Source organism: Bactrocera neohumeralis, chromosome 3 (genome assembly GCF_024586455.1).
Source record: "Bactrocera neohumeralis isolate Rockhampton chromosome 3, APGP_CSIRO_Bneo_wtdbg2-racon-allhic-juicebox.fasta_v2, whole genome shotgun sequence".
In the NCBI taxonomy this organism is placed as follows: Eukaryota; Metazoa; Arthropoda; class Insecta; order Diptera; family Tephritidae; genus Bactrocera; species Bactrocera neohumeralis.
Window position 1 is genome coordinate 10,813,475 of NC_065920.1, and position 25,917 is coordinate 10,839,391.

The following is a 25,917-nucleotide window of genomic DNA, read 5'->3' on the forward strand; positions in this document are numbered from 1 at the left end:
CCACTTTGCATATTCACAATGGTTTAGTTATATTTCTAGCACCGCATATTTTCTATCTACTGAGTGGTGCATACCAAAAACAGAAAAAGAATTTGGGCGTTAGTGAAACTCAAAACAGAAACAGAATTAGGTCGTTGTAAAATTAGAAATAGAAACAGTTTGTTATACAATTAACTAAAAAGAGTAATTTTAAGAACGTAGAAATTAAAAAATACAGTTCTTTTAGTATTTTGCAAATAAATGATTTGACATAACTAAAATTATTTAAAAATAATAAACATTTTAAAATCATAGACCATTATTTCGAATTCTGTTTCTATTTCTGTTATGCAGTTCTCGACGTGACACCGCTCGATTAAAAAAATTAACACTCTATTTATATTAGTAACACAATTATTGTTATAATTTTTTATGTTTTTATTTAATTTTATATACTCAATATATTTTTACAATTCGTCTATGGCATTATTCTTATAATACTTCGATTTATCAAAACACTGGGATAGTCAGAATTATTATCATTTCATAATTTTATTATATAGTATTTTCTTTCGATTGAATTAATTATTGTTCGATTTGTTCTTCGTGATACATTAATACATATATTTTCAATTATTACTATATCCCTAATTATATATGTATACGTCAAGTGTTTATTCAGCACTTTTTTCTTGTCTTTACTTTGATGTTAAAATAAAAAATACACAAAAAAAACATTTCACTAAAATTTGTACAGTAAAAAAATAGTTCAACATTTTCAACACAACCATAGTTGTTAATTGTATTAATAATATACATATGAATGTAAATATTTATTATCTTTACGAAAGTCATGGCATCGCCAACAAAAAAATAGTAATTCATTTGTAAATCTAAATATATAGTATATTATAAAAAGTCCACAAACCATTCGAGATAATTAATTAAATATATAAATATAAAGAACGAAATTTTCTTAAGTAAAATTTTGATAAGATTTATATTCAACATATAATGTAGCTTGCATTAAGCAGAAATTGTGTATAATCTAACTAGTGAGATATGCCAAATAATGTGGATGCAACTAGCTATATTTTTCTAAACAAATTTTAAAGCGGCGTAATAACGGTAAAGGAGATTCGGCGCAAAAGCAACGCAACAATTGTCATATGCGGTTTTTTTAAGAATATGTCATTAAATAACTAGGTTTCTTTCGTGAAGTGAAAAATATAATGAGAAAAAATGTAGAGCAAAAAAATATTAAATATAAATTGCCTTTCAATCACTTAAAAAAGTTCGGTAAATTGAAAAATTTGCTATAAATTTGTTTATATCCACATATGACAATTGTAAAACAATATATATGGTACATATGTATATACAAAATTGTTTGCTAAATCAGTTTACATACATGTAAATATTTACAATTCAGCTTTCATAACGCTTTTCTCATTTCGAGTTTTGTATTATTTTCAATCATGAAATATACGATATATTTGAGCAAACATTTTAGAAGCTTAATATTTAAATAAACAACCATATGTAATATTTACAAATAAATAAAAATAAAAAATATAAAAATAATACAAATTTTACATTACAGTCATTACAAACGGCTTTGTAAGCTGCATGGTTTTGTTTTAGTTTTCCATATACATATATGACTATTGCACTTATCGTGTATGTATGTATGCGGTAAAAAAGTGTGTTCACTGGTAATTGATTTCTTTTATAAGTTTAAGGAATTGACCGCTTTCGAATTACTTTCATACTCATAATTGAGTACTATTCCTTTAGAATGTTGTATCCAACTAAGTTTCTTTTATCTAAAATATTGTGTTGAAAATTTGTATTTTGTTATTATTTTTACCTTGTATGCATGTTGTGTTTTTGTCATGACTGTAGAATTTTTTTTGTCACTTAAATATCCTCAACCATTTATTTACTAAAAATTATATAGTACAACTACTTCATAGCGTTCAAATTGCTAGATTAAACTACGGGTACATACATAAGTTTGTCTTTTATGATTTTTTGTAGTTTGTGTGTTTGTTATTGATTCGATAAACTCTTTCACTAAATTCTTACAATACTAAAGTCAATATTTGATATAAAAATTTCAGTAAATTACACTTGTTATCAAATGCAGAAGTTGCTCATGAGTCAAATTTTTTGAATACAATAAATCTCCAAACTGTTTTCTATCTAAAAACCAACAAACTATTAACTTAACGATTCGAGTTGTTTTATATTTGATCCATGCTTTTTATATAAAGTAATAGTGCCTTGTTTAATCCATTTCCTTAGCAGTTAAGAACTGACAAATGAACTCAAATACAATTTAGCTAAACAAAAACTAAAAATATATAATAGAAATGCATCTAAAAACTAGTTAAAATATTAAATAACGTTTTAACTAAAACAAAACATAAAAACAAAAATAAAAAAAAAATTACATAAAAAAATTAAAAATAAAAATAAAAAAAAAAATATAAAAAAAAATATATAAAAAAAATTTAAAAATAAAAAAATAAAATTAAATAAAAAAACTAAAATAAAAAAATATAAAATAATGAAACATAATAATAAATAATTTAATTAAAGAAAAAATTATGACAACTTTAAAATCTTATTTAAATTGTTAAAAACAAAAATAAAAAAAAATGCTAATTAAAAATAATTTGTTCGAAAAAAATAATAAATTAACTAAAGAAATATCTTCCTACCAATAAAATTACAGCAAACGCCAATAGGCGAACTGCACTAACTAAAAAAATTGAGTTTATAGCCAGTGTACACTGCAAAGAATTATTTAAAAAAAAAACAAGGCACCTTAAATTATAAATACTTACGCCGCATGATTGCCCAACACAGCCGCACCACCGCCAACAGCTACTGCACCGGCGCCACCGCCGGCACCGCCACCACCACGCTGGGTGCGCATAAAATTGCGCGCGTTTAAGGGAAATTGTCTGGGATATGTGATTAGCGCTGAGCCGAGTGCCATGCTTAGCGGCGCTTTATGACGTCCGGGTAAACTGACAAACACCGTGCCCACCGCCGCCAAATTGTCCGCCGTCGGTTCAATAGCGATGAGCAATATTTCCGGCGCATGCGTACCGGCGGCTGCATGACGCGCACGTGCACCAGTTAAATTACGCACCGAACGCGCTGATGACGGTGCCGGCTGTGGGCTTTCCATATCCAAAGCGCCAGCTGTGAGGAAGACGCGCGCAAATGGCCGCTTTGCTAAGTGTAACATTTCGACGACATGTTGACGTCGGGCACGTCGCAAGTCGGCCGCTTGCTTCACCTTCCACACAACCACGCATACAGCCAGGAAGAGGAAGAAGCATGAAAAGAAGACGGAAAAGAACACAAACAAGTCGATATGTAGTTGATCTTGTCGAAAAACTACCGAACCATAACTGTGCTCCGGTCCGGCTCCCGCGCGTAATGCTATGAAGAATCGTGTAGCACTTAAATTATGAGCATTCTGCGGCAATGTTAACACTAAACGATTCTTTAGGCCAAAAAGCCGCAACAGTGTGTTGCATTGATTCAGCGTGACATGTGTACTCAAATCCTTGGCATGTTTATCCTTCACATGGAAACTATGCCCGCCGTGACTCTTGCAGTCTTGTATGTGTGGCACATAGAAGCTATTGCGTTTGTCGTGCATCACCAGTTTGCTGGCAGTTATATTGTCGGTGCGTGGCATTGCTATGTGCAACGGATGATTACGCTTACTTTTGGGTACCCAATTGTAGCGATTATCCAGGAAGATTTCATGGAAGCCCGTCGTTTCGTTGGTCTCCACAATGAAGGAGTCATCTTGTGGTGACATGAACACATCCAATTCGCCTTGCGTAACATCGATTATGATGCGAATGTCGACGTTCATAAAACGTGGTTGTATAACAAAAAATACCGTTTGACCTGGTCGAAGCGCCGCTGGTTTAGATTTGCACTCCTCTGTGGTAGAAAAAATATGGGGGGAAAAAAATACGAATAACGAATAATCAGCACATGTTCGTTATATTAGAGAACACGAGTTAACAATTCTCAACAATCGAAAAATGGGATTATAGGCTATAAGTTTAGGTCGTATACCCTAAGGTAGTTTTGGAGAAAAAAGGTCCAGGGATATTTTGGGAAACAAAGGAAAGAAAGAATAAATGTTAGTTTCGGTTACGCCGAAACTATAATATAAAATAAAAAAAAATTTTCATACAAGGACTTGATGTTGTTGTTGTTAAAACGGGTACCTAATCCCCGTTAGGTTGGTAAGGATTAGATAAGCTGTTATTGACATCATCCTCAGGAAACGTGCTGTCGGACCAAAGGCAGAAGAGTGTCAGATGAGTAAGGTTAGCAGGGCATGCAAGGAGGTGGCTAATGTCATGCGGATGTGTCTCCGTCATTGCACGCTGGACATATTTTTTATATGTCAGGGTCTATTCTGGATAAGTAGGAGTTTAACTTGCTACAGTATCCAGAACGAAGCTGCGCAAGGCTCACTCTGGTTTCTCGCGGCAACTCGAGCTCTTCTTCTTCAATGACTGGTGGCTCCAAGTACGCCATTCACTAAGAGGGAGACGACGAAGGTGTTAGCGGCTCCACTGTGAATGACGGTCAGTCTTTTCGGAAGTTAGTTGCGTCCGAAGTCTGGTCGACGCATTGTTTTATGTAGTTGGGGAATGATCTTTTGATGCTCCTAGAAGGATCAGGAGCAGTTTCTTTCACAGAAACCATCCCTGCAGGAACTGCTTGGAGGGGAGTTCATTATGCTCCTTAACTGGGAGCATACGGGCCTCACTATGCAGGTGTTCGATGGGGAACATCAAGAGGCATCCTGTCGTAGTCCGAAGGGCCTGTACTTTGGCGCTAATCGCGGTCGTATGAGGAGTGAAGAAGCACAGACTGTCGAAAGTCACACCTAAAATTTTAGGGTTGTTGACAGTCGAAATCTTAACGCCATACAACGACTTTACTTGGATAACAAAGCATTAAACTTCGTGAAGAACTTGATTGTCGGCGGTTCAACAGTTTCTTGGGGAGAAAGGGGCGTGTGTCTTGGGAACTGAAGGACTAGTTCAGGTATATACATACTGATAGATATGGCCGAATCGGCTCAGCTTGTCACGCTTATTATTTTTCTAGGTATATATACTTTATGGGTCTTCAACGTTTTAACTAATACTGAGTTCTACTTACCTATTGGCTTGGCATCGAAGCACATTCGCGATTCCACAGTTATTTGCTTGTAGCACTGATGACCATCGATAGGGTTGCCCGCATACGAGTCTCGACATTTTGAACATTGCACACTCCAGCAGAGTTGGGCGGAGTTTTTGCCACCACCCGCCGTACAAGTTGCGTCACTCTCTGTATTATTGCCACAATTACATTTCTCACCAGTTACCGGATCGCACACGTTGCCATGTCCATGGCACTGACATGGCCGACAAGCTTTATGATGATCTTCACTACCACGAAAATAACCAACGATGCATGTGTCGCAGCGATCACCCGCAGTGCTATTCGCACAACGCAGACAAGTTGCATTGCTCTCGGGGCCTTCCTGCAATACTTCTTCCAGTTCGGCGCGTGTCATATTGAAGTGAGCCGGATCGGAGTCTTGTGCCAAACAAACATCGGAGTGACCGTTGCAGTAACCCAGACATGGCACACATTCGTGACCCTCCTTCGGATTGCCAACAAATAATGGTTTACACTTTTCGCATTGAGCACCCTTGGTATTGTTGTGACACTCCAGACACACATCCAGCCGATCAGGTCCTCCACAGTTCGAATGACCATTACACAAACATTGTATACTGCAATTGGCGCCAACATAACCAAAGTCACAGGTGCAATTGTCCGGCTTGATGCATTTGCCGCGCACACAACCCTGACTGCAAACGGGCTGGCATGTGCCATTCTCATCGCGATAACCCTCACCGCACTGACAGGTGTAGCCGACATCTGTGTCGATACAGCGCTCAGAAATCGGATTGCAGTTGTGGTGGCCATTCGTACATTCATTCTCAGCCGGACATTTCACATAATGCCAAGAGACCACGTCGGCTGGCGTAAGCTGTGAGTCATTACGTCGCGAGGTATAGATAAGATCACACGTTGAACCGGATGGGTATTCCTGTTTGTTCTCAAGTGAACCCTCTGTACAGATGCCATCACCGTTGAATCCATCGCGTGCACACCAACCGCAATGCGCATGCTCCAAGCAAGTGGAACAATGATCGTAGACGTGACAGGGTTCTGGACAATGTGAGGTTTCATTCATCTCCAATACCAGACCACAAACGCCACCAGCGCAGAGCAGCGGTTGTGATTGTGGTGAAATACAGCTATTCAACATCGTTGACCATTTGCAGTCCTTCGGATTTTCGTCGTAGTTGTTCAGACAAGTGCTGCAGTTTTTATAGATGTGACATGGCATCGGACATTCACCGATAATGCGATATTGATTTTGCTCTACCAGCTCTTTGGTAATACACTCGATTGTACCCAACTCACTCTGCGCCCATTCGCAATTCTCATTCATCACACACGCCTCACAGTGCAAGGTATGACATTGCGGTTGCGGACAGAGATTCAGCAGACCGACACTGATCTCCTTATTACACCATGTGCTATGACGTTCACAGTCCACACCAGCCGGTACACAACGCCCCTTGATGCCACACTCGTCGCACCACTGACACACCGGCGTCGTCTCCACATGTGTCGGCCAGGAGGCCAGACAGGCGCTGCATGTGCTAAAGCTGGAACAATTGCGCCGCGACATCCATGCATCATCGCATGCCGCGCCATTGTTGTAGACTAAAGTACCATTGCGATGTTCACAAACAGCGGAGTCGCCTTCGGAGAAACAGTACGAGGCGGAACTATAGGTGCCAGAAACCGTACAATAACTGCAGCCTTTATGTGTGCGACACAAATATTTATTGGCACTCCACAATTGGCAAATATCATCGGGTAAATTGATACGTGTCACGTGACTCTGTGACGCGCTACCGTCCCAACCGCCAATTACATAGATCGCTTTGCTATCATGATCTATGGAGATCGCCTCGGCGTATGTCGAATGCGGCAATCTGCCGACCACGTGCACCTCTTCCGTCAAGCGTATCCATTGATTGCAATCATAGATGTAAGCAATCAGCACATCGCTGGCATCATAAGGATGTGTGCGTCCACCATAGATGATCATGTAGTTTTCCGTAGTGGCAGCCGAGTGAAAGTAACGCGCACGCGGCAGTAGGACATCAGGACGCGACATCTCTTTGAATGTCGGCAGCTCAGTCCAAGTCATCTTTTGCAAGTTCAGCGCGTACAGTTTGTTCTGTGGCTCAACGGAGTAACCGCCAAAAACATAGAGTATATGCGAATCTGCGCTGTATACTGTGCTGTGACCGTAAAGCACGGGCATGCGTACGCCCAACGCCAACAACTGCTCCCAGCGGAAAGTCTCCAAATTGAATTCCCACAACTCCAGCTGGCGCGATTTATTGCGTGTCATGCCGCCAATCAGTATCAATGACTCACGTTCATTGTACCTAATTTGGGTCAATGTGTGACCGGCCAGTGCCGGTGGTTTCTCGCGTCGCTGCAACAGCTCAATTTCGCTCCAGCGTTGATTTTGTATGGAGAATTGCCAGAAATCGTCGAGTATGAGTTGTGAGGTGCGCTCTTCTTGTTCACCGCGTATGCTTATGCCGCCGTAAATGAAAATTATTTGTTTCTTCAAGTAGATTTCCGAGGCATGAAAATAACGACCCAACGGCATTTTGTCGTCCGGTGTCGATTCGACAGTCACCTGCATCCAAGTGCCATTCTTCGCATCGAATTGCCGGAAATCATTGAGCGGACCATGTGATGGCGAATAACCGCCAAACATCCAGAGAGAGCCGCGTCTATCGGCATTTACCGAATGCCCGAAACGCGGTATGGTTTTACGTAGATGTTCATAGGTGTCACTCAGCAGTAGCGTATTGAATAGATCTGTAACGACCAGATGATTTGGCTTGATGAGCGTGCCACAATCGGCGCCCGCATAGCTGCTATTGCAAATACAGCGGCCATAGTCAGTGTCGCAGTAGCCTTGCATGCGTTTGGCATTGCAATTCTTCGGGCATATTTCGATCTCGCAACGTGCGCCCACATAACCGGCGGGACAGACGCAACGTTGCTGCTCGTCACAGATGTGCGGATGCAGACAGGAGCGCGCAGCGCAATTCTTCACTGTGTACAATGCATTAAAACCGAATTTCTGACGATCGCCACCCTGTTTATAGTAAACGGTGACGTGACTTGAGCGCGCTTCCACGATGTGTGTGGCCGTATATGGCGAGCACACAACCGATATTAATTGGTTTTGCTGCGTCGCACCAGTCAAATCGGGCAAGCTATCGTATATGTAAACAGCATTCTCATCACAGTCCATCGCCAGACTAGGCCATTCGAACTCCAACTGGAGTAGCGACTTCTCGGCTTGTAGAGTTTTCGGCGATAGTATCCATAAGCATTCACGCACTTCCAAACTCGCGCCCCAAGGATTTTTATATGACTGATACGAACCGATACCACTTCGTCCGATATTCGTTAGCATGCCACGCGACTCGCATTGGAAGTAGCATTGGCCGCCATCGCGTGGATCACCATAATAACCGTTAGCGCACTGATCACACTTCAAACCCACTGTGTTGTCCTTGCAATAACACTCGCCGGTACCGACATTGCAAATACCCAAATCCTGATTGCCATGGCCATTGCATTCACAGGGATGGCAACCGTCGGCCGATGTAGCATTGCCATAGCTGCCTTGACGACAACGCTCACAACGCTCGCCCTCGGTCCACGCTTGGCATTGATCACATTTGCCCACACGTTCCACACACGTCGAATGATTGTTACAGCCGCAATTGATCGAACAGTCTGTGCCAGTCCAACCCAGTTCGCATTTGCACACATAGTCAGATGAACCCGAGCAATAACCGTGCACACAATTCTCGTAACAAGTGCGCACGCACGACAACCGACCATCACCCACGTAACCGCGTCGACAATGGCAATTATACGAGCCATGCGTATTCGTGCATTTGGCTTCCTTGTGACAATCATGCAGACCCAGGCCACACTCATCGACGTCGGGACATTGCGCATACGCCCATTCCGCATCATGCTGCGTGGGACTATTCAATGCTAGCGAACAGTTGCCAAACGGACGACTAAAGTCGCCTTGCATGCACACACCTTCGATAGGATTGTCGCGGTCAAAGCACCAACCGCAGCTGAGTGTGCGCAGACAAGAAGTACAATTGGTGTACAAAGTGCAGGATTTACACTGCGTAGCAGGTAGTTTCTGAGGTAGTGTCGGTTGTTGTTGCAGCGTAGTAGTTGTGGTATCATGCCCAAGCTGAGTATAATCGGCAATGCGCTGCGTTTCGTTCAAAACAATTTGATCCAACCACTCACGACACATGCCGAACTGGTATTCGCTGGTATAAACGGCAAAACTGAAGCACTGCGATGTCGCCTCGCACCATACGCAACGGCCGCGTTCGTTTAAGCATTGATCGCATGAAGTGCGCAAGCGGCAGGGTATCGGACACATCGAAGTATTGCGCACACCATGTTCGGATTTGCCGAAACGTGCACAACGTGCCTCCTCCGTCCACCATTCGCACAGGCCAGACGTCACGCATTCATTGCAGGAAACGTAGTTGGAACAGTTGGCGCACTGGCTCGGTTGTGTGATGAGATATTCCCAGTAGCCATCATTGTTGGCAAGCGCTGAGCTATCAGCTAGCGTGCAAGTCTCAGTCTCGTTTACAGTTTTTTCGACACATTTTGCAGTCAGGCCGCACCAACCACAGGCCGAATCGGTTAGGCAATGCAGACAATTGTCGTATTGCGTGCAATTTCCGGAGTAGTAGGGTTCAAGGTACTCGAAGGTGAAAGCATTTAGATTGCCGTGGAATATGTGATACAATTCCATTTTCGTTTTTTGATAGGCGTTATGCAAAGTGGATAGACCGACACGACGTCGTGCTTGAAAATCGATGAGAAACGGTTGGTCTGTGCTGGGTATCTCAACGGGACCGCAGTATGATTGATTTGTAGAACGATTAGTCAATTCCTTAAGTGAGTCTAAGCTTTTGCCCAAACCTGCGCGAAGGAATGCTGAGGAATAACTGGTGCAGACCTAAAACATAAACAAATTTATAAAAAGAAAATTATTTATAACGGTTTAATATATAAATAGTTATAATTAAAGTAACCTGTATCTCGGAGGGTTCCTCCCAAGTTTTTTGAGGACGCACAAAGCCTACCAAACGTGCCAACATTTCGCCCTCCAGCTTCTGTTCGTACTGCGTTGCAGGCGCGGGCGAGCCAAAGTCCACCATCGTCGCATTTACGATAGCCACAAAGTCGGGCATCGTCAAATTGACCGGATGATGGTATTTTATGTATGTAAGACCGGGCCGCTTATCATTGCTGGTACATTGGGAGGGTTGTCGTATTTCGGTGCCCTTTTCGCCCCACCAACCAGGACTGCGTGATGGTGTATCTTCACCGCAAATGCCATAGTTATCATCACGATGATGACATTTAGCATTTTGAACGCACCAAGTGCACTCATTAAGTCCCAACTTGCTGGCGACCGAGAAATAATGATCGGTATCGGTGTGCCACTGTGTGCCATGCACCAAACATGAATGGCAATCCCCTAGCGATGGACAGATGCCGGGACAGCGAGTAGTCTGCAAATTTGTGGTACAATTGGCGCCAATAGTGCGTCCGTAGCAGCTACTGTCGGCCGAACACCAACCACACTCGGGATTCGATAGGCAAGCTGTGTGTGAGGTATGCAAACGACATGACATCTCCGGATTGTAGCCATGATTTTGTAGACGTAGTACTTGTGGCAGTTCGTAGGCAAAGAGATCGGCGTTAACGTTGCCATGATAACCTCCAACAATCAATAATGTATTGTTCCGCCTCAGTGCAGCTGCGTGGGCAAATACCCCTTGTTTTTTTGGATACAGACTTTCTTCCGCCGATACAACTTGATTGATCCATATATGACAACTGAGATGATACCAATACATTTGATTGTCATAGCAGATTTCGTCCTTATTGTGACGGTGTGTGTAGCCACCGAAGACCATCATATAATTGCCGGAGATCGTCGCGGAATGGAAGGCGCGTTCGTGTGGAATGTTTGTGTCACGTAAGGCAGTGCGTGGGTATAGTATTTCTGTCCAATGCAATTTATCTAATTGGAATGCAAAAATTCTATCTGAAAGCTTGGAGAAACGCGCCAAACTTGACATGATGCCACCAAAAACAATTAAGGAATTTGTTGCACTATAGTAGACGGTGCTGTGCGCAGCTAGACGCACATCTAAAGATTTACCACCACGCGGATGCACGAACTCCCACTGACCATCGTCATCCTCATCAGCGCCATTAAATATACCATCATCGTTTTCATAGGCCGAACTCGTTGATTCATCATCACCAACTGGGTGTTCAAAGAACTTGGTTTTGGTATAAATAGGCAAACGTAAACGGTATATTCTGAAACAAAAGTATATATAAGACTCTTTTCTAACTATTCAAAAATAAAATAAATATATAATACTTCGATGAAAATTCGCCCGTCTCGAGACTACCACCAAATAAATACAAATATTCGCCAGCTAATGTTATTGTGTGGCGCGCCACTTTAGGTGGCTTCAGCTTTGAATTTCGTGCCCATTGCTTCCACTTGCCGCCACTTTCTGTGCTATTATAAAACCACAAATCGTTGAAGAAACTACCGTTTCCATTCTTGCCTCCAAATATCACGAAACCACCTGGTTGTAATATGAAAAATGTTCTTAACTACATTATCACATGATTAATTATATTTTTATATACCGGGCACACGATCTGCTGCGTGTCCGTATCGACCTGCGGGTTTATTATCTGTAACCTCTTCTAAAATATCTTCAAAATACTCAGGTATTTGTTCGTTTGTGGTGTTGTCATTAACATCTGCAATCAACTGTGAAGAGCGTGTGCGCCGTTGATGTAAATTAGACTCTGCTAACGTATATAAAATATTTCGGAAGAATGATACATCGCTACGCAATCCCCAAAGTTTTGCTTCGTCTTCACTTTTATGCTGCAAAACTGCCTTGAGTAAAGTGGCATTTATTTTCTGTGAATAATTGTGATCTTGTAACAAAAGCCCCCACTCATCTACCCATTGACTGCTGCTAAAGCGATAAATCTGTAAGAAAGCAAAGTTACATTGGTTGGATAAAAACATACACATTTTACTTACTTGCAATGAATTGATAACATTATTTAAGTCATAACCTCCGAAAACATAAAGAGCATCATGTTCTTCGAGATAAACGGCAGTATGCGCTGCACGCGGTGTCATACCCTCTGCGTCGGTGGCCAGCCAACGCCAATTTCCGCCTTGAGGATTTATATATAAATCACATAAGCGTCCGCTGAAGCCCTGTATTTAGAAAGAAAATTTTGTAATAAGGTATTTAAAAAACAAATTGAGTATTAAAACTTCCAATAGTTTTATATTTAAGCTAAAGTTTTACATACCTTTTCACAATGGCAAATACCTTTGACGCATTTACCACGCCCTTGCGACTCACCGCACTTATTTGGACATGCCTCACTTTCACAATCCGGCAGGACCCACTCTCCATGACAGACGCATTGGTGCCCCACACATTTCCCATGATTATGGCAATTATTCAAGCAATTTGATATGTAATATGAAGCCCGAAAACCATCGAGCACATAATTTGTGTCACTGTACATAAGTATAAGCATCTGTATATGTATATTGACAGAAAAAAGAAACATATTCTTTTATGTGAAAAAGATGACTGAAAATTTTAAAATTCTTACACTTCCACTTCTCGCAACCAAGCGCTGGGGTTGGGTACGACCACTGAAACTGCCTAGTAGCGTGGAATTAAATGAGTCCCCATCATACACATAAATGTAATCATAAGCGCACTCGGTGCCCATGCTATGGAAAGTGAGTGTTATAAATTGACTATCATTGCGTGCCTTTATTAACCACTCGCAATGCGAATCCTGCGTATAGTTAAAACCAGCAGGACCGTCACTTATTTCACCGTACGGTTCAGTGAACACTTTACGACTACGATCGCATGGAGCATGATGTTGTAAATGCTGGACTGTAGGTAATAATGTGATGCGATCAGCCCGTGTTTCCCAACGTTGATTTGGACAAACACAGAGCAAAAATGCTAAACATGTTAATGTGCGTAATCGTACGAATCTTGCTATTCTTAGTTTTAACATTTTGTGTAAATATGAATACTAATTACACATAAATTAAGTTGCTGGTACTCAAAATATTCAAAGCCATTTCACATGGATATTGAGCGCCTGAACGCTATTCCATCAATACAGTTAATAACACTAATTAACACATTGACTTTTATATTGCACTATTATTAAATTTTTGCACTTTTTTACACTTTTTCCACAGAAAGAATTTTTTCGCTAAACATTTATTTTTTCATATATGAAAGGCTAATGAAAATTTCCACAGACGTCAAAACAACTTTTGAAGTTGTTGACATTTCAATTGTAACCTGCACACACGTTAAATAAAAAAATACCTATTCGCAATAAAGAAATATACCGTGAGTTATACTGATTTTACAGTATTTCACTCGCAATGAAAAACGAATCGTATTTAACAAAATGATTTAATTACAACTTTTAGCGGTATCCGTATTCCTTATACACAGATGTTATGATACCAATTTACGCCACTGGATAGATTATAATATAATAAGTAGCCTTATGTTATTCAGTTTTAAATTTCTATACCTTTGCTTGTATGAAAAAGAGCCGATCATTTATATATCAAACGTTAAATTACATTTAAAGCTTTTGCTGTAAAAATTTGAAAATTCGAATCTTTCATTGATTTTCTAACAAATTTCGCGTATATAACAACTCTGCTTCAATTGTCGGCCTGCCCTTGCAATGACATTGAATTGTCTACTAAAAAGTTTGACCATACAGATAAGCAGAAGGAACATTTTGTGCGTGCGGAGAACTTTTCAATTCCAATCTTATTTCGGAAATACTATTCAGAAAAGCCTATCTTCTTGTAATAAAAAAGAAAATAGTAAAGGCGGAAACATGGCTTTTAACAAGTTGAGCATCGAAAGTTTGGATTTAAATGGCAAACGGGTCTTGATGAGGTAATTGGTTTCTTCTGTAATAACAATTTGAACGAGATTGCATAAATAATTTTTTTAAGAGTGGACTTCAATGTTCCTATCAAAGATGGCAAAATTACAAGCAACCAACGTATTGTTGCCGCTTTGGATAGCGTCAAATTTGCGTTAGACGCAAAAGCGAAATCTGTCGTAAGTAATTTTTCATAATGTCGGCTTACTATCTTCTTAGATATACTTACAATTTTATTTTTTTTACAGGTGCTCATGTCACATTTAGGTCGTCCAGATGGACAAAAGAATCAAAAGTATACCCTTGCTCCAGTGGCTGATGAACTGAAAAAACTTCTTGGAAAAGATGTGAAATTTTTACCTGATTGCGTTGGACCCGAAGTAGAAAATGAATGTAAAGATCCAGCACCTGGTACTATTATTTTGTTGGAGAATTTGAGATTTTACATTGAAGAGGAGGGAAAAGGTCTTGATGCTAGTGGAGCGAAAGCAAAGGCAGATCCAGCTAAAGTGAAAGAATTCCGTCAAAGTTTGGCCAAACTTGGTGATGTTTATGTAAACGACGCATTTGGTACAGCACATCGCGCCCATAGCTCTATGCTTGGCGAAGGTTTCGAAAAGCGTGCAGCTGGTCTTTTGTTGAACAAAGAATTGAAATACTTTGCTCAGGCTCTGGATAATCCCCCTCGTCCATTCTTGGCCATTTTGGGTGGTGCTAAAGTTGCGGACAAAATTCAGTTGATTTCGAACTTGCTTGATAAAGTACATGAGATGGTAATTGGTGGCGGCATGGCATTCACTTTCTTGAAAGTCATCAACAATATGAAGATTGGTTCATCACTTTTTGACGAAGAAGGTGCAAAAATCGTCAATGATTTGGTTGCAAAGGCAAAGAAAAACAACGTGCAATTACATTTGCCGGTCGATTTTATTTGCGCAGATAAATTTGCTGAAGATGCTAAAACATGTGAAGCAACTGTCGAAGAAGGTATTCCAGATGGTTACATGGGTTTGGATATCGGTCCAAAATCCAGAGAATTGTTCAAAGAACCCGTATGCCGTGCAAAAATCATCGTTTGGAATGGGTAAATCTATAGGTTATCTTATTATAAGGTTTTATTTAAACTTGTATTTTATTTCAGTCCCCCAGGTGTGTTTGAATTCGCCAACTTTGCCAACGGCACAAAGGCTGTTATGGATGCGGTAGTTTCGGCTACTGAAGGTGGCACTGTTTCCATTATTGGAGGTGGTGATACAGCTTCTTGCTGCGCCAAATGGGGTACCGAATCAAAGGTATCACATGTTTCAACCGGAGGTGGCGCCTCTCTAGAGTTGCTTGAGGGCAAAACACTGCCAGGTGTAGCTGCTTTGAGCAATGCTTAAAATATATAACTCCAATATGGGCAAACAGAAGAAGAGACAAATTTGTATTAAGAAACTATCTATGCTGAGCAATTGGAAAATATTATAAATATCGTTAAAGCACTGCTCTTGCAACAAGGAACACATTCATTTGTTGAACATATTGAATACGTTTAGATGTTGAATAAAAATAGCTGATAATTAAAACCGTTAAATATATGTATTTATTAGTTACAAAAACAAAATTTTGTTAAACCAGAAACGGATTTTGCTTATTTTTTTGTAAAATTTGAATTCATAGCGGCGGATGTACGTTGAATATTATTCAAATTTGAACGAATTCTAGACCCAATAGACGACTGTGTAGCAATCGCTTTTTTTACTTCCTTATTTATGAATTCCTTGTCGAAATCCTGATTTTTATATTGTTGTTCTTCACGGGCATTGGCTTCGCGATGTTTTTGCACTGCTTTCACGCGATCCTCTTCCCTCCAACTAGCATTTTCCATCATTTCACGAAGACGTGCTTCCTTTTCCTCATTGCTTAATTTTTTCTGTGTTGCTATACCTCTACTCTCTTTAGATCGCGCATGCACCTCCTTATTTTCATTATGATCCTTTGATCTTTCTCGCCGACGCGGAGATCGTGAATTTTTACGGTAAGGTAAATTCCTACGTGGAGAACGTGAACTCCTTCTTGGAGAACGAGAATTTCTGCGGAAAGGTGAATTTCTACGTGGAGAACGTGAAGCTCTACGGGAAGAACGTGAACTTCTTTGTGGGGAACGTGATCTTATTCGTTGAGATATTGAACGTTCTCTGTTACTTGAGCGAACTGGAGATCTTATTTCAGAACGTCGGCGACTTTTATCAATTTTAGGTGACGTGGAACGAGGTCTGCGTTTTAGTTGCATTTCACGATCCTTATAATCATGCCGTCTCGCTCTATGATCATTTATCTTCTTACGATCTTTACTTAATGAACGACTTGAACGGGACCTTTTGGAATGGGAAATATTTCTAACATCCCTTTCGACAGAAGGAGAGGTAGAGTATTGTCGTTTACGAGGCTCATCGGGTGATCGTGTAATCGAACTTTGTTTCTTTTGATAATTACTGGGCGATCTATGACGAGGGCTTCTACATGCTTTTTCCCTTTCTTTACTCTCATACGATTTTTTCTCTATTATTCTATCACGATCCCTGGAACGGCTTCTTCTCTTGCTCTCATGACCACTGTCACTGTTGTTTGAGCGATGTCGGTGATCTTTTTTGCGCTTACTTCCGGCAGCTTTATCCAATTCTTTTGTAATAGTTTCGAATTTAGCGTCCAATAATTTTGACAAATTCAAACCAGAAAAATCCTCCTCTTTATTTAGCTTTTTATATCTCTTAGCTAATTCCTTATCTAGGTCCTTTGCGGTATCACTGCCCGATTCAGAATCTGATGAGTTGTCATCGCTGGAATACTTAGAACGTTTTTTATGTTTTTTCTTGGATTTCTTAGACTTCTTAGATTTCTTTACTTTTTTGGACTTCTTAAGTAATTCGTCAGTTTTAAGAATGCGGTGAAGTTCTTTTAATTTTACAGGGTTCTCTAAAAGCTTTTTCCTAGATTCCATTTCGCGTTGTTTAATTAACATTAAAGGGTCCTCCATGACTTTACGTTGCAAATCGACTTGTTCTGTGTTCTCCATATTGCGATAAGAGCGTATAGAAAATGGTATGCATTCGTGTTCCACATGATTAATTGATTGTTTTACACCGACCATATTTTGATCTTTTCGTTGCTCCTCAGCTTGCAACATCTCAAATGATTTGTCGATATTTCTTCCAAGCAGATATTCTTCACGATTTATAAGCTCATTACTACCTGCAAATAAAAAATGTATGTTGAAAGTTTCAAGCGTTACGGGAAACTTTCGGTGAACTTACTTTTGTACATCCATTCTAACTTCTTGTCCTCCTGTGGAAGTATACCAGAATTACGACCTATCTGTTTAAGCTCCTCCCGTGTTTTTTCTTCATCTATCTCCCTACGTAGATCTTTGAGCTTTTTATCTTCCTCCGATTTGGCTTGCTCCGCTTTCCAAACTTTTTCTTGGTTTTTCATCGTATGCGGATGCCAAGACTTTTTCAAATTCTAAAATTAAGAGTATACAATTAATAATTTTATTTTAATATTAAATAAGCTTGTTATAGTACCAAATCTCCGCCGCCCATTTCGTCGAGTTTTTTCTTAATTACCAGTAAAGTATAAATGCTTGCGAAATTTTTTGATTTAAATTGTTTGGATAACAAAAACAATATAAACAATATGCTTATATATTTAACTTTTACACTTTTTCTTAAGTACTGCTTTTATCTGAATGCATGGTATAAGGATTTTACGCTGGTAAACAATCTATATCAGCTGATTTATGTGATTCACAGTGTTAATTTCCATATTAAAAATTTGTTGATTGTGAATGGAATCTTGATGATATAATTGTGAATATGATATCCTATTTCCTCTGCATAAATATGTACATCCGCCTTTCGGATTTAAATAATTTTACTAGAATTGTCAGCCATTCATCTTTTATATCATACTTTTGTTGCCAGAAAGCGAAATCGAAACTTTTGTGCATGTGTAAACGTTCATTCCTTTCTCACACATTTTGTTATTCAGTTATAATGTGTGTGTGTTTCTCTTTCCATGCAAAATTATTTCAGTGTACTATTGGTGTTTCTGGCCCAGACTGGGGTGCTTTTGGTACATACATATATAAAGTTGGAAGTTTAATCATAATTTATGTAAAAATTGAACTATCTGTCATACGTGACAGAATATAAATAAATTTAGCTTATAAATGTACAGTGGCAACCCACTATCCCCCACGAGGTGCTTCAGCTGATTGCCGAACACCAAGTGGGGCTGCCTAGTGTGGCGGTTATTATACGTTTGCTGATTTGGATAATTTTTGCAGTATTGAATTTTGCCTGGTTGAGAACTATTGCTTTGTGGGTGGCCGGTTAACAATTTAAGCATTTAACAGAAAGCTTTTATCATTATTCGTAATTTAAAGTGTAGAAAATGGCAAATATTAGCGGAAAAACTCTTTTGTCGGCAAACCGCGCTATTGGAGCAGCATTAAATGCCAACACCGCACGCACACAGTAAGCAATCGAAGCGTCAATTTAATTAGAACATTGACAATATTATAAATATTTACACTTATGCATATACATATGTAGCAGGTTAAATATCCGCCGGGTAGCTTGAATAGTTCGCAAATGTTTAGCAACTAAGAAACGGCGTATTCACGTGTGAACGAACCATTATAAAATACATTTATAACGTTTTAGTTTTAAGCAAAAATTGCATATTAATGAATTAACATCGAAAATTTCCATGCAACCGGTGCTAACTGCTCAGCTCAAGCGCTAGTAGATGTCATTACACAAGGTCATTCAATCATGCAGCATATTTACTTGCCTATTTTCGCGCATTCGCATGTACACGTGTATGTGTAAATATGTATGTGCCCTATAATGTACGCGACATCACGTACGCTTGGTGGAATCGTAGCAATTTCTTAATTATATCAATATTCGTACCTATTTTATTTGTTGTTTTAGCGACAATAATTTTTTTTCGTAAATATTATATTATATTATTATATACTATGTTAGTAAATTTATTATATTTTAATCTGTTTTGAAGTTGTTTATTGCTCCAGCGAGTGCAGCGCTTTGGTAATCTAAAGGGTTAATTTGTTAATATTTTTTCTTATATCTAGAAATATTATAAGTATATGCAGATATGTCACTTAGAAAAATATATGTTAATATTGGTTGTAGTTCTTAAATTAATATATAAGTACATACATAAATCACTTGGAGCATTAATTGGGTAGCTATTTTTATTAAACTGCTTGAATGGATTTATTAGGTAATAAATCAGTAAGAAAGTACTTGAATATATGCACATATGTGCCTATCAGTATACACACATAAATATGTAATTATTTATGTATATTTGTACAAACTACTGGTCATTTATTTCATATGCGCAAATACATTGTGCACAATCAGTTTAGGGTAAAATAGATTTGCAGTAAAAATTACTTCCCTTTGCATATTTACATATGCTAATTTAAACATAATTACATATGTATGTACATACAAACATACATTTACATATGTATGTAAGCTTGAAATGTTCTTATGTTTCTATTTAGTAAATATGGTATAATTATGTATAAAGATCGTTTTGAAATAATATTTTTTGTATACAATAATTACACTCAAATCTTAATTACGTACATACATATATATAATAAACGAAATAAACATCAACTTATTACTTAATAAATTACATAATAAAAAATGCTGCTGTTGATATAAGTGCATAAGATCCAGGCGGATAAAAATATTTAATAAGACGGATATATTATCTTTAAAGTGCATGATTAAGAATTTATAGCTCTATAATATACTATAATATAAGCCACTTGAGAAAGTAATTCAAGTCTACATGTGAAAAAGCCGGCGTATTACAAAATATGATAGTATTACTCGTATAACAAATTATTTTCATACACCTCACATACTTCAAGATATTTTTATAATTAAATAATGCTTTTGTGCAATAGATAACATGATCACGCTTCCAGTTGCTGATTATTTGTTAAACCAGCACTAACCCCTCCCACTTAGGAGCGGACAGCTCTCGTAACAAATTTCTCGCCAAAATGTCTTCAAAAATTCTTTTACAAAATTATCTGTGTGTATGTATGTGTGTATGTATATTGAAAAAAGCTATATCCGCTGAATTGACGTATTGAGAGGAAATAAATGGTCACAACCTGACAAAAATTTCTTTATTTTTAAAATTAGTGCAAAAAATATATAATCATTTCTTGAATACTTTTCTCAGTTCACTACTTACTTGTAGATACTTGTATGTATGTATGCATGTATGCAGCTGCATATACATTTGTAGATACATGTATGCCCAAAAATTTGTTGTTTTTTGTTTGTTATGTCTATTTTTAAGCAGCTGAGCATACATACATATGTACATAAGTATGTATTTGTCAACGTCATCAGTCCAGTTCACGGGATGCGATAACGAAATTTATGACCATGGCAGTGAACAATTTGCATTTTCACGTAATTTAATTTTTATTGAAATATGTATGTATGTATGTATGTATCTATGTATACATATGTAGACGCCTATTCTAATTGTTATCATTATGATTCAGAAATTTTTAAAACAAGCATGACTGTTGTTTAGTGTTAGTAGCATAGATTGTTAATATGTATGTATATTAGGGTGTCCGTTATTTATGAATTTTTGATTTTTAACGTTAAAAAAAATTCTAATTGGCTTTTGTCATTGAAACAAAGTTAAGTTATAAGCAGTTAAAGGTAGGCAGCAAATGTGCTGTTTGCATACAGTACACCATGTCGTATGAGCAACTACGAATTTATAATTTTGTGTATGAATGCTCAGTTAATTAAAAAAAAAACTGAAACTTCCGGGGCGTTAGCAAAAAAAAAATTAACTTGGGAAAAACGGAAACCCTAATGTGGTAAATGAAATTAATGAATAAGTATATTCGAATTATCTCTATTCATATAAGTAAGTGAAATGACTTACGTCAATTTGTAGCTTCCTAGTGAAAAAAAATTAATAATTGATAAAGAAAAAAGTATACATATGTGTATACTTATATAAGCATGTATGTACAATTATAAATAAGTGCGCTTTAATAGTATTGGGTATAATTTGTTTTTCTAACAAATATTTGTTGACACCAACAGAAATGGGCTGTAACGTGACGCAATTTTATATATGCCATATTTTTCACAAAGTATTTACAAATAATAACTATGTAATGATAACAACAGAGCTAGTAGGAAAGCGTATAATTATTAATAAAATTGTTTATTAAAATTTTTTCATTAATAAAATAATTTTATTTTTTATTTAAATAATTTTTGCTTTCAGATCATGGTTTGCTGGCGTGCAAATGGGTCCACCTGATGCTATTTTGGGTGTAACCGAAGCTTTCAAACGTGACACGAATCCAAAAAAAATCAATTTGGGTGTTGGTGCTTACCGCGATGATAACGGTAAACCATGGGTGTTGCCAAGTGTGCGCACGGTAAGTTTGCTCTACATTCTTCTAAACATAACTGCAACTATTACTAACTGCACCAATTGAAATTCAAGGCTGAAGAACGCATTGCCGCCAAAAAATTGGACAAGGAATACGCCACGATCATCGGTATTCCAGATTTCTACAACAAAGCCATCGAGCTGGCGCTTGGCAAGGATTCGGAACGCTTGAAAGGCAAACACAATGCCACAACACAGGTGAGTAAATCAATAATAATTATTTTTTTAGTGTGCTTATGTTGACGAGTCGTTTTACTTTGCAGTCCATCAGTGGCACAGGTGCTTTGCGTATTGGTGCCGCCTTCCTTAGCAAATTCTGGCAGGGCAATCGTGAGGTGTATGTGCCAACACCCACTTGGGGCAATCACGTGCCAATTTTCGAGCACTCCGGACTTCCAATTAAGAAATACCGTTATTATGATCCCAAAACTTGCGGTTTGGATGTGCAAGGTGTTTTCGAAGATATTAGCGTGAGTATCACTTTGTTGTTGCATAGATATTAATTATAATATTTTTAATATTTATTTGTTTGGTTTGCAGAAAATTCCAGAGAAATCCATTGTTTTATTGCATGCCTGTGCGCACAATCCCACCGGTGTCGATCTCTCAATCGAGCAATGGAAAGAGCTCTCTCAATTGATCAAGAAGAAGAACTTGTTCCCCTTCTTCGATATGGCCTACCAGGGTTTCGCCTCCGGCGATGTCGATCGTGATGCACAAGCTGTGCGCATTTTTGAGAAGGACGGTCACTTGTACTGCCTGGCCCAGAGTTTTGCCAAGAATATGGGTTTATATGGTGAACGTGCCGGTGCCTACTCGGTCATCACTGCCAGCAAAGAAGAGGCTGATCGTGTCACATCACAAATTAAGATACTCATTCGTGCGCTCTACTCGAATCCACCAATCAATGGTGCACGTCTGGCTGCCGAAATCCTCAATGATCAAGAATTAAGAGCCATTTGGTTGAAGGATGTGAAAACAATGGCCGATCGTATTATCAATATTCGCGCACAATTGAAGGGTAATCTCGTGAAGTTGGGCTCATCACGCTCCTGGGATCACATCACCAATCAAATTGGTATGTTCTGCTACTCGGGCATGACTGCCGAAAATGTCGAACGTTTGTCGAAGGAATTTAGCATTTATCTGACCAAAGATGGTCGCATCTCGATGGCTGGTGTAACTAGCAAGAATGTTGATTACTTGGCGCATGCCATGCACGAAGTTACCAAGTAAACGCGAAATAGCCAAAATTTAATAGAAATGTTTGTTATGAATTTTAATGCACAGCAAAGTTGCGGCCAGGTTGCCGCTAAAATCGAACACACATATGTATCTGTGTACATGTATATGCAGGTGTGTGTGTGTATAGTAGAATTTTAATAAATAATAGCAGTCCAAGTCTTTTAGCTTAGTAAACTAAAGTAAATCTTGTAACATGTACTTTGAGTACCTAAGCGAATATAACGCTCAAAATGAAAATATAATGTTAACGTATAAATGAAAGCATTTAAAATGAAACTGTAAATCACGAATTAATAAACAATGGAAAATATAATATAAGCGACTCACCCATATATGTATGTATACAGCTTTTTTTAATTTAACGGTTGTATTATTGTTTTTGTAATATCTTTACTTCTTTGGAAAGATTAGTTGGAGAAGAACCTGGCTACACTTGGAATCTCCAATTGACGCCAAACAGCAAACAGGAAGAAGGAAGCTGTTATAAACTCGGCTATAATTAATAAAAAAAATTTAAAAAAGGAAAAAAATAAAATAAAAAAAAAGAATAAAAATAAAAAAAGAATAAAAATAAAAAAAAAAAAACAAAAAATTAAAAAAAAATTTTTAAAATTAAAAAAAAAACATCTGAACCTACAACTTTGTTTTACGAATTTGGTGTTGACATAAAGAAAAAAATTATAATCGTAAATTCATACAAAAATTTTGTAAAAAAAAATGTTACAATTTACAAAGCGTGTACCCTTTAAAGCTGAAGCTTCTCCAGCTCCATATTTCACACGTTACAAGTACGTACCACATGCAATTTTAAGGTATCAGAAAAAAAACTAAAATTCCATACAATAGATCATGGTTCACAGATGTGAAGATGGCACCACCCGACGCTATACTCGGCATCACGGAGGCATTTTTAAAGGATAAAAACCCCAAAAAGGTAAATTTAGGCGTAGGCGCATATCGTGATGACAACAGCAAACCATGGGTCTTGCCCAGCGTGAAAGAGGTGTGTTGCTTATCATTTTTGTTATTGTTTTTTTACAAAAAATCATGCAAATCTTTCCCTAGGCACAAAAACGCGTAATTGCCAAAAATATGAACAAGGAATACGCACCTATACAGGGTTTGGCGGATTTTTATAACAAATCAATAGCGCTGGCGCTGGGCGAAGACTCGGACATACTGAAGAACAATTGCAATGCAACAGTGCAGGTATACTTATGGCAATATTTGATATCAATCATACATCTTATACATATATACTTGTAATAACATTTTGCGCGTTTGTGTAGAGTTTAAGTGGCACCGGCGCCTTACGCATTGGTGCCGCATTTTTAGGTCTCTTCTGGAAGGGTGAACGCATGGTGTATTTGCCCACACCCACGTGGCCTAATCACCGTCCAATTTTCATGCATTCCGGCCTGAAAGTGGCCAACTATAGCTACTATGATCCAAATACGCGTGCGCTAAATGAGCAGGCGCTCTTAGAGTCGTTGTGTGTAAGTGGCTTTTATCGGCGTGCGAAGATGCATTTTTTTAGTTATTAAAAAAAATAATAATTATTTAAAATACATATTTTCAACATCCGTCAACTTTAGAAAATACCCGAAAAATCGATTGTGCTGCTGCATGCGTGTGCCCACAATCCCACCGGTGTGGATCCAAATGCGAAGCAATGGTGCGAAATATCGCGGATAATTAAAACACGAAATTTATATCCTTTCTTCGATATGGCCTATCTTGGTTTCGCCAGCGGTGATATTGATAATGATGCGTTGGCTGTGCGCATTTTCAGCGCCGAAGGGCACACATTTTGCTTGGCACAGAGCTATGCCAAAAATATGGGTCTTTATGGTGAACGCGTTGGTTCATTTACTTTGGTGTGCAGTTCGAAGGATGAGGCCGAACGTGTGACATCCAATTTGAAAACCATTATACGACCCATGTATTCGAGTCCACCCATACATGGTGCACGCATTGCAATGGAGATTTTCAAGGATGACGAACTCTACTGTGTATGGTTGGATGATTTGAAGACAATGGCCAATCGTACTATAAGTATGCGTAAGGAATTGAAGGAGAAATTAATTTCACTCGGTTCTAAGCACTCTTGGGAACATATAACCAATCAAATCGGCATGTTCTGCTATACTGGTCTGAAACCGGAGCAAGTGACACGTCTCATAAAGGAATACAGTATTTACCTGACAAAGGATGGACGTATTGCGGTGGTCGGTTTGACAACGAAGAATGTCGCTTATGTCGCAGAATCTATTCATGCCGTCACCAAGTAGCTTTTTTATTGTATATTTAACTACTGATTGCATAGAATTAATGTAAAATCAGCAACAATACCTATGTAAACAAAAATATATGCAAAAAGCATTGACAGTTCCAAAGCGCCTACTCGGATATAATATTTTCGTTTGTTTTTATCTAACTTTTTAATATTTTCGTGACGTCTGGTTTGACAATTAGTAGAGCTCTAGCAGCTGTTTTGTTTAACCGATATATTACAATATTTGAGTAAAACACGCATTATTACAATATTTTGCATACACATACATACATACATATGTTTAGGTTATGTTCTAATAAAAAAAAGTTTTTAATTGCAATTGTTTACATATTTTTATATTTATATAAATACATTAGTTTAAAATCAACATATATGTAGCAATAAGTAGCACGATGTCGCATAAATTTGAAAACAAAGTTAAAAATAATTTCGAATCATTATTGCTCGAGTTTAATTGCATATTAGTATTTTTGTATGACAACATTATAAACATACATACATACAAAGTATGAAATATACACACACGCATATTAAGGAGTTAAGTTATTGAACTAGCTATCATTGTAGGCTCAAATAATAAT

At 38.2% G+C, this 25,917-nt stretch overlaps 5 protein-coding genes across 5 annotated transcripts; 3 read left to right on the forward strand and 2 right to left on the reverse strand.

Moving 5' to 3' along the window:
- Positions 1-2,600: 2,600 nt before the first annotated feature.
- Positions 2,601-13,560, reverse strand: LOC126753824 (multiple epidermal growth factor-like domains protein 8). The gene is made up of 8 exons (XM_050465535.1): positions 12,934-13,560; positions 12,622-12,855; positions 12,341-12,523; positions 11,932-12,286; positions 11,654-11,867; positions 10,287-11,589; positions 5,197-10,210; positions 2,601-3,954 (listed from the first exon to the last, which is right to left on the reverse strand). Exons 1-8 carry the CDS (start codon positions 13,354-13,356, stop codon positions 2,828-2,830), a joined length of 8,853 nt encoding a protein of 2,950 aa, XP_050321492.1. The 5' UTR covers positions 13,357-13,560; the 3' UTR covers positions 2,601-2,827.
- A 500-nt stretch (positions 13,561-14,060) lies between these two features.
- Positions 14,061-15,838, forward strand: LOC126753844 (phosphoglycerate kinase). The gene is made up of 4 exons (XM_050465565.1): positions 14,061-14,273; positions 14,333-14,441; positions 14,511-15,346; positions 15,404-15,838. The coding sequence occupies exons 1-4, from the start codon at positions 14,212-14,214 to the stop codon at positions 15,642-15,644; spliced, it is 1,248 nt and encodes a 415-aa protein (XP_050321522.1). The 5' UTR covers positions 14,061-14,211; the 3' UTR covers positions 15,645-15,838.
- Positions 15,825-18,276, reverse strand: LOC126753840 (pre-mRNA-splicing factor CWC25 homolog). Its single transcript, XM_050465562.1, has 3 exons — positions 17,829-18,276; positions 17,559-17,766; positions 15,825-17,496 (listed from the first exon to the last, which is right to left on the reverse strand). The coding sequence occupies exons 1-3, from the start codon at positions 17,844-17,846 to the stop codon at positions 15,896-15,898; spliced, it is 1,827 nt and encodes a 608-aa protein (XP_050321519.1). The 5' UTR covers positions 17,847-18,276; the 3' UTR covers positions 15,825-15,895.
- A 266-nt stretch (positions 18,277-18,542) lies between these two features.
- On the forward strand, positions 18,543-23,378 carry LOC126753848 (aspartate aminotransferase, mitochondrial-like). The gene is made up of 5 exons (XM_050465577.1): positions 18,543-18,782; positions 21,625-21,781; positions 21,850-21,993; positions 22,059-22,265; positions 22,336-23,378. Exons 1-5 carry the CDS (start codon positions 18,700-18,702, stop codon positions 23,029-23,031), a joined length of 1,287 nt encoding a protein of 428 aa, XP_050321534.1. The 5' UTR covers positions 18,543-18,699; the 3' UTR covers positions 23,032-23,378.
- A 269-nt stretch (positions 23,379-23,647) lies between these two features.
- LOC126753849 (aspartate aminotransferase, mitochondrial-like) lies at positions 23,648-25,597 on the forward strand. The gene is made up of 5 exons (XM_050465578.1): positions 23,648-23,828; positions 23,887-24,043; positions 24,106-24,249; positions 24,330-24,536; positions 24,636-25,597. The coding sequence occupies exons 1-5, from the start codon at positions 23,758-23,760 to the stop codon at positions 25,329-25,331; spliced, it is 1,275 nt and encodes a 424-aa protein (XP_050321535.1). The 5' UTR covers positions 23,648-23,757; the 3' UTR covers positions 25,332-25,597.
- Positions 25,598-25,917: the final 320 nt, after the last annotated feature.

What these genes read in the sequence shown, in the direction of transcription:
- LOC126753824 (XM_050465535.1), bottom strand. Translation starts at nt 13,356, where the DNA reads ATGTTAAAACTAAGAATAGCAAGATTCGTACGATTACGCACATTAACA. An exon ending in GTATTTGCCATTGTGAAAAG is followed by an intron (nt 12,524 to 12,621) that starts GTATGTAAAACT and finishes TTCTAAATACAG; the next exon opens with GGCTTCAGCGGACGCTTATG. An exon ending in AGGAACCCTCCGAGATACAG is followed by an intron (nt 10,211 to 10,286) that starts GTTACTTTAATT and finishes TTTATGTTTTAG; the next exon opens with GTCTGCACCAGTTATTCCTC.
- LOC126753844 (XM_050465565.1), top strand. Translation starts at nt 14,212, where the DNA reads ATGGCTTTTAACAAGTTGAGCATCGAAAGTTTGGATTTAAATGGCAAA. An exon ending in GGCAAACGGGTCTTGATGAG is followed by an intron (nt 14,274 to 14,332) that starts GTAATTGGTTTC and finishes AATTTTTTTAAG; the next exon opens with AGTGGACTTCAATGTTCCTA. An exon ending in AAAATCATCGTTTGGAATGG is followed by an intron (nt 15,347 to 15,403) that starts GTAAATCTATAG and finishes ATTTTATTTCAG; the next exon opens with TCCCCCAGGTGTGTTTGAAT.
- LOC126753840 (XM_050465562.1), bottom strand. An exon ending in GTTAGAATGGATGTACAAAA is followed by an intron (nt 17,497 to 17,558) that starts GTAAGTTCACCG and finishes TTTTATTTGCAG; the next exon opens with GTAGTAATGAGCTTATAAAT.
- LOC126753848 (XM_050465577.1), top strand. Translation starts at nt 18,700, where the DNA reads ATGGCAAATATTAGCGGAAAAACTCTTTTGTCGGCAAACCGCGCTATT. An exon ending in GCCAACACCGCACGCACACA is followed by an intron (nt 18,783 to 21,624) that starts GTAAGCAATCGA and finishes TTTTGCTTTCAG; the next exon opens with ATCATGGTTTGCTGGCGTGC. An exon ending in GTGTTTTCGAAGATATTAGC is followed by an intron (nt 22,266 to 22,335) that starts GTGAGTATCACT and finishes TTTGGTTTGCAG; the next exon opens with AAAATTCCAGAGAAATCCAT.
- LOC126753849 (XM_050465578.1), top strand. Translation starts at nt 23,758, where the DNA reads ATGTTACAATTTACAAAGCGTGTACCCTTTAAAGCTGAAGCTTCTCCA. An exon ending in CCATATTTCACACGTTACAA is followed by an intron (nt 23,829 to 23,886) that starts GTACGTACCACA and finishes TCCATACAATAG; the next exon opens with ATCATGGTTCACAGATGTGA. An exon ending in ATTGCAATGCAACAGTGCAG is followed by an intron (nt 24,250 to 24,329) that starts GTATACTTATGG and finishes GCGTTTGTGTAG; the next exon opens with AGTTTAAGTGGCACCGGCGC.